Below are 16,510 nucleotides of genomic sequence, written 5' to 3'. Positions count from 1 at the left end.
CCCAGTCACTGAAAAAGTCCTGTCCTCTAGCCCTGGGATAAGGTACCAGCTTCCTCACAAATGGACCAACGAACCACCTCTTACCTACTCTCATTCTAGATTCACCAAGCAATCTATACACTGTTTCCCAGCAACCCAGAAACTGAACAAAGACCTCAGTGGGGAGACATGACGACGAGCTGGTCACTGCAAGGGAAAATCTCCTACTTAAACATTAATACACTGATGTGTGACCTGCACATCGCCCACCATCGGTTTGCATGTGGATCAGTTACCCTGGGGCAATTTTAAACTACGTTTAAGTATTCAAAAAACTAATGATTACAAGTCTGACGCTGGACCATAAAGGATCCACCGAAGCAATGCCATCTTTTGAGAGACTAACTGTATTCAATTAACCACTGCTTGTTTTTCCACTGATAGAACTTAAACAAAAATGCTTACTCGGATTTGATGAATGGATTTGTATTTTTCTGGAACTGACAATTCTCCCACAGACTTAATAATAGCCACAGCTTTGTTATCATCAGACGGATCAGAACCGGTGCTATAGGATCCGTTTTCATCACTGTCTGGCATCTCTTCCTCCTCTTCACTGTAACTTTCATCAGAATTTTCATTTAAAGGAGATTCTGAACTTTCTTCCTTTTTAGGTTCATCTAATTGAAAAAGTTCTGAAAGCATGTAATTGGCTGAAGCAATAATCTTATAAAAAAGAAAAAAGAAATCCGTGTGATTGTCATCAAAACTGAGCATTCTAAGGCAGAATGAATCTTACTACTGTACTAACAAATTTCTGGAGGTCTGCAACAGGCTTTTTCCACACAAAACTGTTCCCTAGTCAAAGTTATCAATACTCTGAAGGTTCTCCACAAAATCTTCATCGGTTGGTAGGTTTCCTGAAAATTACTCCATCCCCAGCCTGCTCTTACAAAAAGGTGGCAACTGGTGACAAAAGTTTTCACGTGTAGAGTGTCATAACTAAAAATATTAGCAAGAGAACATGCCACATTTACTGAGAAACCAGAATTTCTCTCTACAAGCTATGAGTTAATACAGTTTTAATAAGCAACAAATACTATTTGTTACGTGATCCTTGGTTCTGGGGGGGAACCTCCACTAGCTTAATGAAGGAAAAGTCCATTCTGACTTCTAAAATAAGCATTTATTTTAATAAATAAGCGGACTTAAAATAAGCATTTACGTATCACTGTTCATTTATTCCGCTCTATTATCTATTATCAAGAATTAAGTAATTCTTGATCACGTTCAGTAACTTTAACACCATTTTCCAAATTTCACATAAACTATTCAATTTCCACAAAACATCACCACCTCCATCAGCAATATTTAAGTCAGAAATTATTTTGCCATTTTTCTTCAAAAAAAGTTTTCTCTTGGTTTAGTGCCTAGGCTAAACTTTTATATTCAAACTGGATGTGGCTACAAATAAAATTAACTTAGATCTTTAAAAAATTGCAAATGTGACATAACTTCTCCAGTTTAAATGGGATACAACGAGCAACACACCAAAAGGCAGCGGTCAGATTCCCAGTGGTGGGACACTGTGGGACACATGACTGAAAGACCTACTGTAAGAGATGCTTGGTATATTTAAGTACAGAGCGTGAACCCAATGTATACAAAGTGATAACAAGGTCCATTTGTGTAAATGGACCTTTTAAAAGATACTGTAAAAGAGTTTTTCTCCCTTCTGGAAGTGAGAAGACAAAAGGAAAAAACAGCTTTACTCCGTTAAAATTACAGGAGTTTCTACAGCAGTGCTACCCAAGAGAAATGTAATGGGAGCCATGCACAAATGGAAGTTTCAAATTTCTAGTGGCTACATTATAAAAAGTAAAATCTGGTGAAGTTTTAATACATTTGTTCAATTACACAAATTATCATTTCAACATGCAACGTGTACACACAACCCACAAAATTCACTGTGTATTTTACACTTGAAACTCGCCTCGATCCAGATGAAGCACATTTCAGTGCTCAGCACCCACATGCGATTACCGGCTCCCATAGGGGACAGTTCAGACCCTGCGTAACCCGGTTTTAATGCGTAGGCAACACCTCTCTATCAGCATGCCAGAGGATCTTTAAAGAACATGTAGATGTGATCTTACTTGAGGATGTCTGCTCTTGTCCAACAATTTAACACAATTAAGAAGCAACGTTCTAATCGTCCCGTAGTGTTTCTTATTTTGATTCTTCTTCATCATCATGTTGCAAGCAACCCTAAAAAAACATTTATGTCAATTTTACACCCCACTCCTCATTCTCTGCAAGACTCAAGTAGAAGCATACTCCTCCTACCTTCCAATAGAACACGGGAGACAAGAAACCATTACTGTATCTTTTAACCACGGCATGTTCCCCCCCTACAAGTTGGCTGTAGTAGAGTCTGTAAACGTATACATGTACTTTGTCTCTTAAGCCACAAAAACCTAAAAGGTATTTTAAAAGATTTAACCTGGATACTGTACACTTTAAAATTTTAAGTCAGTCTACCGCTTCCAGCACTCACTTATATAAGAGAATAGCCACTGGCATGGTGAACGGATTTTGGTACTTGTCCTCAGTTTCTTCACAAAGAGTAGTGAGATCATAGAGCTTCACTATATCACTGCCACTTGCTGAAAAGGAAAACAGAGCTCAATTTGCCAGGGTCACTCAGATCAACTATTACAGTTCATTCAAGAATGAGTTTACCTTTAAACAGCCAATAGGTATGTCCTTCTTTGGTACAATTAGATTTCAGAAACGATAAAATATTCTGTGCAATGTCTTTTATGACCTTCGTAGAAAAGTTAGAGTTTTCCAAATTGGGAATCTCTTCTGTTTTTATCATTTCATACTTCTGTAAAACACAGAACACGTTTTCAGAGAAAACCTAAGCAGCAACACTCCTCTTATTAAAAAAGAGCCAAATACATAGATCCTGCAATCAGATCTATGCGGCCTGGAAGAATTTCAACTGCTGGTTTTCCATCATTTTACTGCTCCAGCAGTGCCGAAGGAATCGGAGCCACCCGTCGGCAAGGCTGTCTGCTTACCGCAGGCGCAGGTCTCAAGGGAGAACCACCAATTTAGAACCACAGATTTAGGCAGGATCCTATTCGTGTTCTCGTAGAACAGCTCAGAGCATACACTTTCTTCTGTTCCACCTAGTGGCTTTCACTGGGGAGGAGGGTAGATGAAGCCCAACTTTACCCAGCAAGCTCTTCCCCCAGACACTAGATTCACCGGGCCAGTCTCCCCAGTAAACAGTACCCTTCCCTGGGGCTACAGACCCTACTCCTTTACAGAAAGGGAGGCGGGGCCAGGAGGCAGCAGTAACAGTAAAGGCTGCACGGATGCTACCACCACTACTTTTTTAAATTTTTTAATGCTTTATTTATTTCTGAGTTGAGAGAGAGAGAGAGACAGCATGAGCAGGGGAGAGTCAGAGAGAGAGAGAGGGAGACACAGAATCTGAAGCAAGCTCCAGGCCCTGAGCTGGCTGTCAGCACAGAGCCCACGTGGGGCTTGAACCCATGAACCAGGAGATCATGACCAGAGCCGAGGTCGGACACTCAACCAACTAAGCCCCACAGGTGCGCCTACTACCACTACTTTTAAAGTATCTCCGTATTTTTTTTTCTAGTTTCTCTTCTGTTCACACTTCCCTAAATGCCTCTTACCACGTTTTATGAAGACTCCAATTCCAAAGCAATTGGAAAACAGGACCAGTCTCCTAAGGTTGATTTTCATCCTTCTTATTCACCTGCTGCCCCAAGTGGTAACTTCCTTCCTTAAAACACTCTTCTCCTGGATTTTACATGGCGCTATTGGGCTCTCATTCCTTCTGAATGCCCCCCCTCCTTTCACCCACAGGGGGAAAGACTCCAACATTGGAGCTGAAGAGACTCCCGCAGTGATGAAGTTCAACAGCGTCCAGCAGAGGGCACCTCAGGCTCCCTCCCCGGCCCCGTAGTCTTTAACGCCGGCTACTACGGACATTTTGAGGCCTTCCTCAAACTGAACCCACGATTAAAGACAGAACCCCTTCCTCGCCTAAACCAATTCAGTGTCTCATCTCAGGCAAGGACACCACCACCAGTTCAGTCCCTGAGCCCTGGGAGTCCCTCTAAGATGCACACCTCCCCCTCCTGCCACAGCCTCTCAGGGTACGGTTCGGGGTTTCCCAACCAAGGCTGCAGATCAGAATCCTACACAAGCTTGCTGTCTTTCCCTTTCTTCAACAGATACACAGATCCCATCTATCCTGATGCACCAGGGACTGAAGCGAGTGCGTTGATAAGCCACTGGGTTGGAGCACAATGGTTAAAAGCAAGGCCTAAGCCAGAAACAGGTTCAAATACTGGCATCACTACTTATTAGCAACATGGCCCTGGGCGACTAATCTGAGCTCCCTGATCCTCAAGTCTCCCTCTTCATCAAAAGGGAATAATGGTATTTGAGCAGCTAAGGTCAAATGAGTAATGCAGGTAAACCACTTAACAAGGTATCTGGAACAAAACAAGCACTCAATAAACGCTAGCCATTCTTATCGCCATCAAAGTCTTAGTATTCCCTCTGCGGTAGAAGTCCGTCGTGTTACTCATAGTAACATGAGGCTCCCCAGCCTTCTTGTCTCCAAGTCCTCCGTGTCTGCCCCATGTGCCGTCTCCAAATTACGATTTCAACACAACAAATCTCGCCTCCCAGACACAGTCTTCAGATTCCAGATCATTAAGGGAACCAAGCCCACACTCCTTAGCTTGGCATCCAGGACTCTTCACTATTTGACCACAGCCTTTCTACTCTATTGGCTACTGTTANAGCCATTCTTATCGCCATCAAAGTCTTAGTATTCCCTCTGCGGTAGAAGTCTGTCGTGTTACTCATAGTAACATGAGGCTCCCCAGCCTTCTTGTCTCCAAGTCCTCCGTGTCTGCCCCATGTGCCGTCTCCAAATTACGATTTCAACACAACAAATCTCGCCTCCCAGACACAGTCTTCAGATTCCAGATCATTAAGGGAACCAAGCCCACACTCCTTAGCTTGGCATCCAGGACTCTCCATTATTTGACCACAGCCTTTCTACTCTATTGGCTACTGTNCTACACAAGCTTGCTGTCTTTCCCTTTCTTCAACAGATACACAGATCCCATCTATCCTGATGCACCAGGGACTGAAGCGAGTGCATTGATAGGCCACTGGGTTGGAGCACAATGGTTAAAAGCATGGCCTAAGCCAGAAACAGGTTCAAATACTGGCATCACTACTTATTAGCAACATGGCCCTGGGCGACTAATCTGAGCTCCCTGATCCTCAAGTCTCCCTCTTCATCAAAAGGGAATAATGGTATTTGAGCAGCTAAGGTCAAATGAGTAATGCAGGTAAACCACTTAACAAGGTATCTGGAACAAAACAAGCACTCAATAAACGCTAGCCATTCTTATCGCCATCAAAGTCTTAGTATTCCCTCTGCGGTAGAAGTCTGTCGTGTTACTCATAGTAACATGAGGCTCCCCAGCCTTCTCGTCTCCAAGTCCTCCGTGTCTGCCCCATGTGCCGTCTCCAAATTACGATTTCAACACAACAAATCTCGCCTCCCAGACACAGTCTTCAGATTCCAGATCATTAAGGGAACCAAGCCCACACTCCTTAGCTTGGCATCCAGGACTCTCCATTATTTGACCACAGCCTTTCTACTCTATTGGCTACTGTTACTGGTGTCCTGTATCCCCTGGCTGGCTTTATCATCAGTCCCTTCATTTACCTACACCTCACATTAGCCTTTTAACGTTCATCTCTTGTTTCTCGAGATGCTATCCTTCAAGATCCAGTTAGAGGCCACTTCTTCAAGATCAAAACAGAAGTGATCTCACCTTCCCCAATCACCCAGCCTTGTGTGCATGTATTGCGCTTCTAACACATTGTCGACGGTCTCCTATCTTTTTCTTTGCATCTTGTGATTTCCCATTAGTATTTTACCTTTCTGGGTAGTGGTTTTCCCCCAACACTAATAATGGGGATAAACTGCCTCATAAATAGCACCAGCTCAGTGACAATCTGCTACAGAAGCTATGGATTTTACACACTATTGCCACAGCCTTTCCCTAAAACTCCACATGTACGGAGTAGATATTTGTAATACTGAGTAGCTGCCTCCACTGCGTAGATGCTTTTGGTAATTAACGACTTTGAGTGCCTGGCATTAAAATCAAAATTCTATGGCTACAAATGTAGGTTTCCATAGCTTTAGGACCTTTCCATGAATTGCCTGTCAAGTGATACTCCTATAGTATCTAGAATTCTGTTATCACCCACTCCAATGTGAAACACTCATTTGTTTATGTACAGCAATCTTCCTTGCTGAAAAGACAGCTAGGATTTTAGGGCCTCAGGAAATTTGGCGAGATCCTCTCTGCACTCCTCTGCACTTAAGAGATTAGAAAAGCCACACTGGATCTTACTTACCTGTACAATCCCGTTTACATGAAAACACATCACGAGCTCCGGGACATTGCAGATCAAGTTGTCCAACCAGTAGTCAATTCCAGTGAGCACATTAATTGGCTTGTTGTTGTCCCTAAAATACACAATTCCAATGTTACTCAGCTGCGATGTTCCACAATAAACCATCTGAGACTTTTCCACTGTCCCTCCCCAGATGAAAAATGCCACACATGCTTTCTTTTCTGATGAGATAAACACAGGTAGCTCACATGGTGTGTTACTTAACATCTTCCCATAAGCTTTGAGTTTCTAGCTGGAATCCACAAAAGTTTTCAGGAAGAGCAGAAGTACATACAATAGCAGATGACTGTGAGCCTACAGCGTGTTCCTCACACAACCTGAGGCGAAAGACTAACCACCACATCTAATAACGCCCAAGTTATAATTCACACTGGCCAAAACGAACATCTCTGGACTAAAAAACCTAGAAAAAGGTGATGATGCCCAAAGAAATTGAGTGAAAGCAGATGAAACACAGACTCTAAAGGAATATCATTTAGGTTTACCTGAGACGTAAGCTGACGGCTGGGTATCTGCCTCCTCCGAATATAGGCATGTTGGAGCCAACTAACATATGTATATCTTCAAATGTCCATAAGATATTCCGAACAAAGTCGTTTTTAAGACCCTTTGATTTAAAAGAAAACGGAAAAGATTATTATTCAGTAAACAAGAGATCCAGAATTTCCCCCCTAGGATTCACAAAAAGACTGGAAAAAGACAAAGAAGACAAAGTAAATTAAAGTCACAAAGCTAGAAGATCACAGATGTTTAGAAAGCAGTTTTTAGGATCGAGTGGATTTTTTTCCCTACAAATCCCAATTCAGACTAGTTTTTAAATGGCCAAGTAGACTGGGGATTAGGTGTCTCGACTCGGACACCATGGAAAGCGTACCTGACTGTTCTCCCCGTCATTGAATAAGGTAGTCAGGTTTTGTTCTGTGGGTGCTGAGGCCACATGCCCCACTATGTATGAGGGTTCAAGAGGCTCACTTCCCTGTGAAAAGTGCAAGGATACAAGTGACTCTGCTGCCATAACTTCTTACGAACAGCCTACTTTTAAAGAGTATTATGTAAACATTCAAAACATAAACCTCAATCTATTTTGTGAATAAGGTTAATACAAATCATTAACTCTCATCGCTGGGTGGCTTACTTCAGCGCTCAAGTATCACAGCAACTCTAATAAACTAATAACAATTAGATCTTAAAAAAGATTACAAATTGTTTTCAGCTTTCAACATTCTAACATTTTTTTCTTTTTTGGATAAATTTGAATACTGCTCCTCTTTCAGCCCACCCCATCTCTATTGAATTAAAAAATATTTAAGAAACCTCAGCCACATGGGGCACCTGGGTGGCTCAGTCAGTTAAGCCTCGACTTCGGCTCAGGTCGTAATCTCACAGTTTGTGAGTTGGAGCCCCTGTCGGGCTTGGTGCTGACAGCTCAGAGCCTAAGCCTGTTTCGGATNTGGGTGGCTCAGTCAGTTAAGCCTCGACTTCGGCTCAGGTCGTAATCTCACAGTTTGTGAGTTGGAGCCCGTCGGGCTTGGTGCTGACAGCTCAGAGCCTAAGCCTGTTTCGGACTGTGTCTCCCTCTTTTTCTGCCCTACCCCAGCCTGTTCTCACCATCTCTCAAAAACAAACGTTAAGAAAATTTTTTTAAAAACCTCAGCCATATTTTTTTTAAAGATTTTATTTTAAGTAATCTCTCCATGCAGCATGGGGCTTGAACGCACACCCGAGGAGAGCAGCTGCGTGGAGTGACTGCGCCCGCCGGGAGCCCCTCAGCTTCATTACTGTGGAGACATCATCACCTGAACAGCCTCTACTTTTGCTGTCTAATGTGTGCTTCACAGAATACGAGTCCCTGGGATACCCGGTGAAGAATTTCCAGAGGAAGCTTTGAAGCCTGCTGCTCACTACGTACTTGCTTTTGGAGAGTAACAGGCTTAGGACATAAAAAAGCCTCTAAGAGATTCTGTAGTGGAAAAACCAACTTCCCCTCTGTAAAACCCAATGTTCTCCAACTTCTTTACTCTCGGAATACTATTCTTAACACATTCTGTAGACTATATTCTAGAGAACTTAAGGCAGAGGAACCGTTGACAATGGGTAAACTCAGTCCACCACTCAAATGTCAACCACCGGGGACAGCTGCCTCACGCAACATTACTGTAAGCCTTTGCTGGCCACGCCACAACAGAGCCCGAGACGGGCACGCTCATGTGCGCTTGCACTGCTTGTTCTACCAATTTCTTACTTCTCAACCTATGTGCGTGCTCACAGGCTCAGCATCTGCCTGGGAAGGGAGCATACTCAACTACAAGCACGGCGGGGGCGGGGCGCGAGTGGGGAAAACCTCACTGCCTTTGCTGTGTCTTGTATTCTCCTTCCAGAGTCCCAAAAGAACTTCAAGACTTTTTTGTTTATACAGACAACTTATCAACCTATGGACAAATTGTACAAATACAAATCCCCAAATTGTATTGGTCAGGTAGTAGCTTTAGTGGGAGTCTGGGCTCTAGGTCATAATGTTCTCAATGCAAGTTGGGCTCCAAGGCCACCCAGACACTTATTTAACTCTATCCTTGCTTAACACAGGCCTCACACTAGCGATGTTAGTTTCAGGAACAAGAATTCCCTCGGTAACATATTGCAAACAAAAATCTCTAAATCTGAAATTTAGGCAGCGTAATGCTGTATCAACTATTCTGTCAAAAGCTCACTTTTCCGGCAGGCAAGCTCTGCTCAGGAGCACGCCATTGCCAGGAGAACCTTACTGCTGAGGATCCATGAGCACACGGATGCAGTGGGGTGCTGCTCTACGGTTGCTCAAGTCACAAAGCTCAGGGTTTAGATCCTTGCTCAGATTTCACAGCTGTGACCGTGGGAGAACATCTGCTCTCAGGATGTTTAGTTTACTTATTTGAAAAATGATGCCATCAACACTTACTACGCACACAGTTCCAAGGATGAAAAAGATGTATACGTACACACAGAGATACACGTGGCATAAAGTACATGCTGTAAGAGGCATTAAATAGATGCCAGTTCACTTCCTCCACATTCAAGTCTGCAGAATCTCAAAAGCTTCCCTGATTTTTCACAGTGAGCCTTCAACAAGGCAAGACAGAATGAGGAGGCTGGGAGACGAGCAGATGGGCAGCAGATTAGTTATTTCTGTCATGTGGTCTTTTGTAATGTGTGGGTTTTGAAGTCAAGGAATACTAAATGAATTTTCAAAAACTCCATTAGGGAAATAGTCATATACAGGAAAGTGCATAAAATAAATCCGACGGTAGAATGACTAATTACAGAACAAACTACCTGCGTAATGATTACGCAGGTCGGCACCCGGGACCGCACTAGCATGCAGCCCCCGGCCCCTTCTCACGTGCACAGCACCCTACTCATGTGCATGACACCCTCGCCTCCCGGAGGCCGGCACTAGGTGAACTTGCACAAGAACGACTGCCTTCCTTTTCATTAGTGCTTGCCTGACTTTGGAAAAAATTTAAATATGTTACATAGCTTAATGAGCTTTCTCGATCTTAAAACCCACTAAAAGTCACATCAAGTTAAATGTACGTGCCTCCTGTAACCCGACAGTTTGTGAGGACAGCACCAATCTGGGCAAATAACATTTAATATGGGAGAATACAGACCAAGAGGAAAAAACACAATTTACCAAGCTAAAAATCCTATTTATCTTCAACTTTGTTAGTATGTTTTCCTAACAACAGACGTGCATAATTTACATCTACACAGTTACCTTATTCTTCGACAGATACAGTAAAGACCAAGACTATGCAAGAAAGGAGAAGAATCCCAGAAAACAAGAGACAAAACAGACATTCTATTCTCTGTTCTTCTCTGAAAGCTTTACAACAATAGGAGTTAAATCTCAGGAACTTCATCCAGCAAATCTTAAGGGCAATTTTAGGCTTACCAATCTACAAGATAAGAAGGTCAGTATTCAATCATAAATAGGCCTAGGAGTCTCAATATTCGACAGGCATTTACTATAAATTTAAAATATACCACACCCATAGATCATATGGTACTCTTAGGACTTCTAAGAAGATAATCGGTATTGATAAACATACTGGTAAACGATTTTAAGTGCTGGTAAAAAAATGTTTAAATATTTTGAATTAAAAAAATTTGATCTAGCCATTCATAATATTTTTTCAAAATTCTATTTTGAAAGTCTAAAAAAATTTTTCCAATTATTTGTAAGCCATAAAAGAGAGGATTTTTGTACTCCTAGACATCTATCTTTATTAAAAGGTCATTGCTTTTTGTCTTCTTAAATGAGTTTACAAATGAACATCTAAGAACCAGCCAACCTGACTGGAAGCACTGGGATCCTCAGAAACCGAAGAAGGCATTTCAAAGGGAGCGGGCCAGGAAGCGCCGTCAGAATCGGTGGTCTGATCTGCGCTAGAAGGTTCCTGCTGTTCTGCAGCAGCGGGGACGGGCTGGGCAGCTCCATCGCCATTGATACTGGCCAAATTGGAATCAGAAACAAAAACATCGCATCGTTACTACAGTTAACTTTATGGAACGGTCTACCAGCTTTTAAAAACAAAATTCCCCAATCAAGCATAAATCTCATTAAAGAGATGAATACAAGACATGGAAAAGTCAACAGTACCACAGGTGCAACACTTAAATTATTCCTTTTGCGAGCTTAAGATTAAATTTCGGATCAGAATCTCCCTTCTCTGCAGGTAGAAACAAAGAAGGAGCCAGGTACCTGTAATACAGAAACTTGGAGAGAATGGCCTTCTGATACCAGTGCTCTTTGCTCTTCTTCTTCCTCTGCCACTTCTGATCGATGAGTCTTTGATAAAACTCTTTCAGCCACGTCCAGTCACCAGTCTGAGTGACCAAAGAAAACGATAAATAAATGATTACAAATCTGTAGTCAGAATAATTTGTTACCCACTCGTGTTTTACAGGAAATGTTCCATGTTTTGAATACTACATCCTAAACACACATTCAAACACGATCTTTCCACACTCAGTCTCTATCACCTCTTTTGGGAAACGGGCCTTCCTCCTCTCCCTGAGCCCGGCGAAGAGAGGTGGTCCTTCCTCAGTGCGTGGAACCAACCCAACACGCACACCATACTGAAATGACCGCTGTACATGTGTTATCACACCAGAACTGTAAGCTGCCAGCCAGGGACAACGGTGATTTACTCGCGGTCACATCCCCAGAGCTTGAGCAGATATAGACTGAACCACCAACAGTCCAAGTACAGAAACCAAAGGAGAGTCGGCCTTGAGAAACTGAAACGCTGCTGTTACACTTCATAAAAAAGTATCCACCATCAACACATCGGGGGTGGGGAAGAGGTGTTTATCAAGATACAGTTCAAGCAGCTGTGCTTTCAGCAAACCAATTAATTCCAACAACTATGTATTTATTGGAAAAACTAACATGTTTTACATGTCCTGGCAGTCATGTTCCAGGACAATCTCTTTAAGGGAGACAAAGGATTTTTCAAAAACTTTAACTATTCCCTTAAATTTCACTTTTTTCCCCCCATAACTTTCTTCACCCTTTTTCCTTCCAAGAATCCTGGCTGTTGGTTATGAGTAAATTTCTTCTTCGTTCACTCGGTCTTCTATTTTTGCCTTAGTGAAGCTTCTGTACATTCTGTGAAATATCTTACTTCCCAGCTGCCGAGGTGTTGGGCCACTTTGAAGTGCGTGTCCCCTTCAGCCTTCCTCTGAAATGGCATTCCCCGTGCCCGTCTAGGATTAAAATAATGCTCTCACAGCTGTTTTTCCAGAATAGTATTACCTGAGACGATCTCATGAAGAGTTCCTGAATATCCAACTCGTCCAGTAAGAGAGTCCTTCCAATGCGGTGCACGGCCATGCTCACGTGGGACTTGCTGTAGGGAATCTTCAGCAGCTTTTTTATGTTCTTTAAAAAATTAACAGAAAAAAAATCGTTTAAAAAAAAAAGACGTCAGCACAACCTGAACTCTTTCAAATCTTAACTTCACTCAGTTTTAAAGCATAATAAACTTCATTCTCCTAAGGTTATACAAACTGTACTTGACACAAAGAGCTAAATACAAACACAATCACCTACACTTTGCCAGTCATACTACATTAATGCAAATGAGAGGGAAAGATTTATTTTTACACAAAGGAATTTCCTGAAGTGTGTACAGGTCACACTTTTGCAGGACCTAGGTTTTCAGCATATCAAATAAAACTGACCAAGTAAGGAGTGTTAGATTTTGCTGGAAGTATCATTTCTGATTCTCAACTGGTAACATATAAATCACCCCAAACATTACAATCACCTGTAATTGCTATTATAAAAATCCAACCACCAACATTACTATTATTACCACTGCCAGTGTTTGGAGCATGGCTCCCTCCTTTTTGAAAAAAGATGTGGCCCGAGGGTTACTTTATTAACAAAAGATAGTCAACAATCGGATAATTGTAGCTTATTTCATCGGTAATTTTTCAAGACTACAGAACAGAGCGTGCTACAGAGCCCGGACCTAAACGCCCCAATTACAGTCCCCAATAAGGACACTTACTTCAGAGTCAGAGACCACGTCCACATCATTTCCCACAGAGTCAATAAAGTCATACGCCATTCCGAAGCTATGGGGGAACAAAGGCCACAAAGGTCATGCTCATGATATAGAAGGAGAGTTGATAAGAATACAGTAGTTCATCACTTCCAGGATACACATTTTCCACCTTTTGACATCCACCCCTCAGATCAGTCTGCCTACGGTCATTAGAGTAGAATAGTTTTTCCTTCTTAGTGGCACATAGAATAATGATAGGACTTAAAAATCAATCACAACTTAGATTTGATAAAATAGTAGTGATCATTAGAAGCAATAGGAAACATCTAGAAAAAAGAATTAACAATTATTTTCTTTTTTGTAATTACAAATCCCAAAAAAATCCTCCAAGAGAAAACAGTTTAACGTTTATTCTTTTTAGGAGGGGAGATAAGAAAAATATAAGCAGAAACATTTATCAGGATTTTAATCTCTAGGAGTGTGTTGCACTCGAGTGTGATAAACAATCAGTATTACTTTTCTAAAAGAAAACAAACAAAAAAAGAACCTGACACTAATTCAGCCAGAAGGAGAAAAGAAAAAAAAAGTGTTGTGTCAGGTACCACGTGAGGCACATCTATTATCTCTAAGCCTGGAAAGTAGCTGATGTCACCATATTTCAGTAAATGGCAGAGGCTCAGAATACTTAACCAGGACTGTCTCACTCCAAAGCAAGCTGACAATTTACCGTGCAGGCTGGCAAGTACTTAACCTTTCTAAGCTTCAGTTTTCCCATGTAAAAATTAGTTAACAGAATTTACCTCAAAGGGCTGTTGTGAGAATTAAAGGAGATAAACATATAAAGTACTCAGCACAGTGTTTGCACGCAATCGACAGAACTAAAATTTAAATCACTTCATAATATTTGTGTTGACATGTAATTTAAGTTCTCCTAGAGGAAGGTATTTGGACTATTTCCAACTTTTTGCTATTATAAATGTTTTGTAACACTGCTACATTTTGCAAATATAACTTGCCTTCTGAGGCATTAGGATAATTTCTAAACTACTAACCTCATTAGGTTTTTTGGGTTGTTGTTTGTTTGTTTGTGTTTGTTTTTTTTTGAGAGAAGGAGAGAGGGATCCAGCAAATGGAAGGGCAGAAGGGGGGAGGGAGAGACACAGACTCTTAAACTCCGTGGAGCCGGAGGTGGGGCTCAATCCCATTAACCAAGGGATCATAACCTGAGCCAAAAATCAGATAGCGAAATGCTTAACTGACCCGAGCCACCCAGCTGCCCCATAACTCATTGCCCCATAACTGGAGGTATTAATGCATTTGTAGCGCTTGCTGTATTGTTACATGGATAGATTTTAGGTTCAATCACAGAGAGGAAAAATAAGAATCCTACACGTTGAAAAGCCTACATGTTAGTATGTAGAACGTTAGTAGATGTTTCTCTGTAAGAATCCGGGCCACTCATCAGCAGAATTTCCAGCAACCATCTCAGCAAGCGTCAGAGTGTAGGTCACACCAACATGCTGGGTTTGTACATCGGGCTTTTTCAGACCGTCCAATCCGCCACCATTTAATGAGAAACCCTCCAGGACAGACTAGGAAGTGTCACGGGTTTTCCTCCTAGGGTACCACCCCTGATTCCTGGCATTCACATACTCACAAGGTATGTAGACTGGCTAAAAATAAAACAGCTGATTGAATTTTAGTGGCCAAACCTGAGCTTGGTTGAGAACATGACGCGGCTCTGAAAGTAGATGCAACTGAGGTCTTCATACTACGTAACCCTCCTAGGAGGGGGAAGAGGACTCTGAAAGTCAAATACAACCTTTTTCTAAAGGGAAATCTCACCAAGATGGTGAGCATTACCAATTAAACTGAAAAAGCAAATATTAGGGTTCGGGGATGGATAGGGGCGGGGGTGCTGGGAGAAAGGTAAAAACGCCACTGATGGGTATTTACCTTGAAAATGGCTTGCTTTTCTTACTATTGCCAAGAATGGTGGTTCCTGCCGGGCCTAGCTTGGCACTCTCTCGCAACCAGTTGGCAGGTGGGAGTTTCAAGTCTGTTTTCTCTTCCAGGCGTGCAAATGCTGTTCGAGGAGGGGCAGAAGAGTATTTCACCACAGCTCGGCTCTTCACTTCATTGCCTCCAAGAAATAAAGCTGATCCCTAATTAACACATTGGATGAAACTTAAATAACACTACTAGGAATTTAAAATGCCACTTTTAAGAAAAAGAAATCCCACCACATCAGGCTTCACAAGAATACAAGCTACATGTTTCTAACAACAGGAGAGCCCAGCATAAACTGTCCCGTTTACATGGCTCTTTTTCGCATCATTTCAAAGGAAAACATGAGTCAACGAATATAAGGTTGATGGTTTATTAGCTAAGACAGTGGACAAGCAGAAACCAAGGAGAGTCAATAGAGCCACATTAAAGAAATGGGAAATTTGATAAAATCTCTGCTCATTATTAAAGACGTATTATTTTCAATGCAATAATATTTACAAAAGTAACTTGTGGGGCGCCTGGGTGGCTTAGTCCGTTAAGCGTCCGACTTTCGCTTAGGTCATGATCTCGCGGTTCGTGGGTTCAGGCCCCACGTCGGGCTCTGTGCTGACTCCCAGCTCAGAGCCTGGAGCCTGTTTCAGNAAGATATCTGGGGCTTTTTTTTTTTTTTTAAGTAAGCTCTAATGCCCAACGTGGGGCTTGAACCCAAGACCCAGAGATCAAAAGTCAATTGCTCTACCGACTGAGCCAGCCAGGCGTCCCTGGGGCCTTTGTGTTGGCAAGCAAACGTTTGGTAATGGATTCGTCAGTTCACTACACAATAGCTCTCAACCTTTAACTTCACAGGAAGGCGCTGGGGGTTCCTCACACTCTTGACTCGTACAGCCCCAAGCAAGCTCAGTGTCCGCGTTCACGAACCTCTCACGCACTCCCTTTTCGGCCCGGCAAACGCTCTGAACCTTTCGAGGATTATGCCGGTCCCATCTCGGTGAGCTCCGCCCCCCGACACCCTCTTTTCCCTCCAGCTTGGCATGACTGTGCCCCACTCTGGAACCACACATTTACACGTACGCTCGTCGAGAGCACAGACCGTGTGTAACTCACCTCTCGGTTACAACCGAGCGGAGAGTCAGAACTGCTTGTGATAGGGGTGACTTGCAAGCAAAAACCCGAATACCTGACGACAGACACAGGGGCTTCCACGCCGTTTGGGAGACTGCCCAGGAGGCGCGGAGAAGCCACCCGAAGCTGCCGAGAACCGTGACATCGCTCCCCGGAGGAGCGGGCCCGAAGTCCCCGGATTCCCTGCAGGTCCGCCCCAGAGCGGACTCACCTGTGCAGAAGATTCCTCGGATTCTCTCTGCGACAGGAGGCTGAGCCCTCCCCGAGCAGCGGCATCGGCCGGTGGA

The 16,510-nt window shown here is 42.8% G+C and overlaps 1 protein-coding gene and 1 non-coding gene across 2 annotated transcripts in view; both read right to left on the bottom strand.

Moving 5' to 3' along the window:
- EDRF1 (erythroid differentiation regulatory factor 1) overlaps positions 1 to 16,509 on the bottom strand; it is a gene marked incomplete at its 5' end in the record, with an annotated part of 38,752 nt that extends 22,243 nt beyond the window's left edge. The window contains 13 exons of the mRNA XM_077762915.1: positions 445 to 705; positions 2,136 to 2,247; positions 2,537 to 2,645; positions 2,722 to 2,869; positions 6,478 to 6,589; positions 7,023 to 7,144; positions 7,412 to 7,513; positions 10,869 to 11,025; positions 11,279 to 11,403; positions 12,335 to 12,460; positions 13,095 to 13,161; positions 15,048 to 15,256; positions 16,435 to 16,509. Coding sequence (XP_077619041.1) covers positions 445 to 705; positions 2,136 to 2,247; positions 2,537 to 2,645; positions 2,722 to 2,869; positions 6,478 to 6,589; positions 7,023 to 7,144; positions 7,412 to 7,513; positions 10,869 to 11,025; positions 11,279 to 11,403; positions 12,335 to 12,460; positions 13,095 to 13,161; positions 15,048 to 15,256; positions 16,435 to 16,509 — 1,725 coding nt within the window. The remainder of the gene's footprint in view (positions 1 to 444; positions 706 to 2,135; positions 2,248 to 2,536; positions 2,646 to 2,721; positions 2,870 to 6,477; positions 6,590 to 7,022; positions 7,145 to 7,411; positions 7,514 to 10,868; positions 11,026 to 11,278; positions 11,404 to 12,334; positions 12,461 to 13,094; positions 13,162 to 15,047; positions 15,257 to 16,434) is intronic.
- Positions 15,786 to 15,858, bottom strand: TRNAK-UUU (transfer RNA lysine (anticodon UUU)). The gene has a single exon. It is a non-coding gene; the product is annotated as a tRNA-Lys (tRNA).
- Position 16,510: the final 1 nt, after the last annotated feature.

This window comes from Crocuta crocuta, unplaced genomic scaffold, assembly GCF_008692635.1.
Source record: "Crocuta crocuta isolate KB4526 unplaced genomic scaffold, BGI_CrCroc_1.0 scaffold466, whole genome shotgun sequence".
Lineage (NCBI taxonomy): Eukaryota > Metazoa > Chordata > Mammalia > Carnivora > Hyaenidae > Crocuta > Crocuta crocuta.
The sequence above is the reverse complement of the archived record's forward strand: the minus strand, read 5'-3'. Positions and strand labels throughout refer to the sequence as shown.